Consider the following 3,318-nt stretch of genomic DNA (forward strand, 5'->3'; position numbering starts at 1 on the left):
TTTATTTTAAATTTTAAATATAAAAAAATTTCAGTACTAAAATAGAATTTATACACATTTTTTTTAAAAATAATCTAAGAGTATATTAGTAATTTTTAATATAATAATTTTTATAATTTCTTTCTCTCATCAATCCAATCTACTACAAACTTTTATCATCTTTCATTCAAATTTATTCACTTTTTTAAATTCAAACAATCTCATTTTTTTTATCTCTTTTCTCTCATTTCCTTTCTTTTCCAACCTTACACATCCAAACAAAGCCTTAAGCAAACTAGTTGGAAGAGAAAATTAATTTATTATCCTACAAATTTTGCTTTTTTCAATGTTTTATCTATGCACTCAATGCACAATAATATACTAGATAAATCATAATATACTATACATTTGAGATGGTCATGCAACAGCCGTATATCCGAGTAGGATCATGGTAATAAGATCGAACACATTTTGTCCCTTTTTTTTTTATCAGCAATGAATAAATAAAATTAAAGGAGATACTTCAGGGGTATCCCAACCCATATACAGTAACCACAAGTGGACTTCCTATATCATCCACAAAAGAAACTCTCCTTTATGGTTGGAGCATAACAACCATAAAGTGAGAAAAACATACCCAAAAATATAACCAACAAGTTACCTCAAAGCAACATTCAACTTTACCGAAACGCCCAAAATCGAGGCCACCTACATTCACCTCGCCACACGACAAGTTACCCATGCAGGGAATAACTCGCCATGTAGCTTACTCTGGTGAGCACTAAGTGCCACGAGGAGCACATTTTGTCACCTTAAAATAATGATCACTTGAGCATGAGTTTAACATAACTAATTTGTACTCGTTGTTAACATATTTAGTTTTTCTGTTTTAAGTTATTGGGTTTTGTTTGTTTGACCCAACTTTACTTTTCTGTTTCAGCTAGGTCTTAATATTTTTCTTATATATACACCATGTATTTTACTCTCTAATATACAAGTAAGTAAGAATTTCTTTTGTATTTTCTTTTCTATGCAAGGTTTTCGTTATTTCTTGACTATTGTTGATGATTACTCGCGTTATACTTGGGTTATTCTGCTGCATAACAAATCTGAAGTGCATTAGCACATAATTAACTTCACTATTTTCGTTCAAAATCATTTTAAAACTAATATCAAAACGATTCGTACTGACAATGGTGTTGAGTTTGCTATGTCAAATTTTTATGCTTCAAAGGGAATTATACATAAAAAATCTTGTATTGAAACACCACAACAAAATGGCATTGTAGAACGTAAACATCAACACATACTAAATGTGTAACCCGTGATTTACTTTTTCAAGCAAATCTTCCTCCTATTTTTTGGGAATTTGCTGTAAATCATGTTGTTTTCTTAATAAATGTTATTCCTATTCCATTACTTAATAACATCACTCTTCATGAAAAGTTGTTTGGAAAACCATATGACATTTCCTTTCTAAAAGTGTTTGGTTGTCTCTGTTATGCTAGTACCATTACTGCACATAGGAAAAAAATTAAATGATAGATCTATCAAAGGTATTTTTCTTGGCTTCCCGCAAAATACAAAAGGTTATATTATCTTAAATTTAAAGTTTCATAGCATAGAGATATCAAGACATGTAATCTTTCATGAAAACCACTTTCCATATAAATTGGACTGTGGCTTGCCTAAGGACCCTAACACTTTATCTCTCCCTATTTCTAACATATAATTCTGCTTTTGATTTTTTTTTTATATTGCACCTCCTGCCGAGCCATGTGCTTTTACTCCTACACCCAATATTGTACCTCCACCAGCCTCATTATCCTCTGATCTTCCAACAAATAGTGCCTCTGCTCCTGCATCCAACATTGCACCTCCACCAGAATTATCACCGCCTGCATCTCCAGGAAGCACCTCACCCCAATTTCCAAGAAGATCAGCTCGTCCTCACCGACAATCTGCCTATCTTGCGGATTTCCACACTGCAACCAACACTGTAAGTAGTAGATATCCTATTCATAATTACTTGTCTTACAATTCTTTATCTTTCAATTTTAGAAATGTTATTTCCTCTATCAATTCTCATCCTGAACCTCGAACATATAACGAAGCCTTCAAACATGCTTCTTGGCAATCTGCCATGCAAGATGAGCTTCAAGCTCTTGCTGCTAACAATACTTGGCAACTTACCCCTCTCCCTCCAGGAAAGAAAACTATTAGTTGTAAATGGGTATATAAAATCAAATACCATTCTGATGGCACTGTTGAGCGCCACAAAGCTAAAGTTGTTGCCAAAAGGTTCACCCAACTTGAAGGACTTGATTTCTTAGACACTTTTGCACCTGTTGCTAAACTCACTACCCTCCGCCTTCTTCTTGCTATTGCCACTACCAAAAATTGGATTTTAAAACAACTTGATGTCAATAATGCCTTTCTTCATGGTGATCTCCATGAAGAGGTATACATGACCCCCCCCCCCACCTGGCCTCTCTCTTCCTTCTCCCCAGCATGTTTGCAAGCTTCAACGGTCTTTGTATGGCCTTCGTCAAGCAGGTCGCCAATGGTATGCTAAACTTTCTACTTTTCTTTTATCAAATAATTACTCTATTTCTCCTGCTGATCATTCTCTTTTTCTTAAATATAATAACGATAAAATCACTGTTATTCTTGTTTATGTTGATGATTTGGTCTTAACTAGCGATGACACGGAGGAAATCAACACAATTACTGCATCCCTTCACCTTCACTTCAAGATAAAAAAATTTAGGTCATCTCACTTACTTTTTGGGATTGGAAATTGCTCGCAACAGTTATGGTCTTCATTTAAGTCAACGCAAGTATACTCTTAATCTTCTTCACGAAACTGACATGCTTGACTCTGCACCTGTGGCCACTCCTATGACTCATACCTCCCGTCTCTCTCCCGATCAAGGCTCCCCTCTTGATGCTGATGCAACTTCCCAATACAGAAGACTCCTTGGACGTCTAATCTACTTAACCAACACGCGACCTGACATCGCCTTTGCTGTCCACAATTTAAGCCAATTCATATCTGCACCCACAACTCATCATCAACAAGCTGTCTCACGTCTTTTGCGTTACCTCAAGGACACCCCTGGTGAAGGACTATATTTTTCTCATACTAGCTCACTTCACCTCTGTGGATTTAGTGACTCTGACTGGGCAACATGCCCTACCACACGCAAATCTGTCACTGGATATTCCATCTACTTAGGAGACTCCCTAATATCATGGAAATCAAAGAAGCAGCCAACTATCTCCCGAAGCCCCGTGCTTCCACACAGTTCTCTACTCTCAAATCCAAGCTGGGCCTGA

General features: G+C 36.1%; 1 protein-coding gene across 1 annotated transcript; it reads left to right on the plus strand.

The window, feature by feature from the left end:
• The first annotated feature begins 2,850 nt into the window (after window positions 1-2,850).
• Window positions 2,851-3,318, plus strand: LOC137815971 (uncharacterized mitochondrial protein AtMg00240-like). Its single transcript, XM_068619077.1, has one exon. It carries the CDS (start codon window positions 2,851-2,853, stop codon window positions 3,316-3,318), a length of 468 nt encoding a protein of 155 aa, XP_068475178.1.

The sequence above is a fragment of the Phaseolus vulgaris genome, chromosome 1 (genome assembly GCF_000499845.2).
Source record: "Phaseolus vulgaris cultivar G19833 chromosome 1, P. vulgaris v2.0, whole genome shotgun sequence".
In the NCBI taxonomy this organism is placed as follows: Eukaryota; Viridiplantae; Streptophyta; class Magnoliopsida; order Fabales; family Fabaceae; genus Phaseolus; species Phaseolus vulgaris.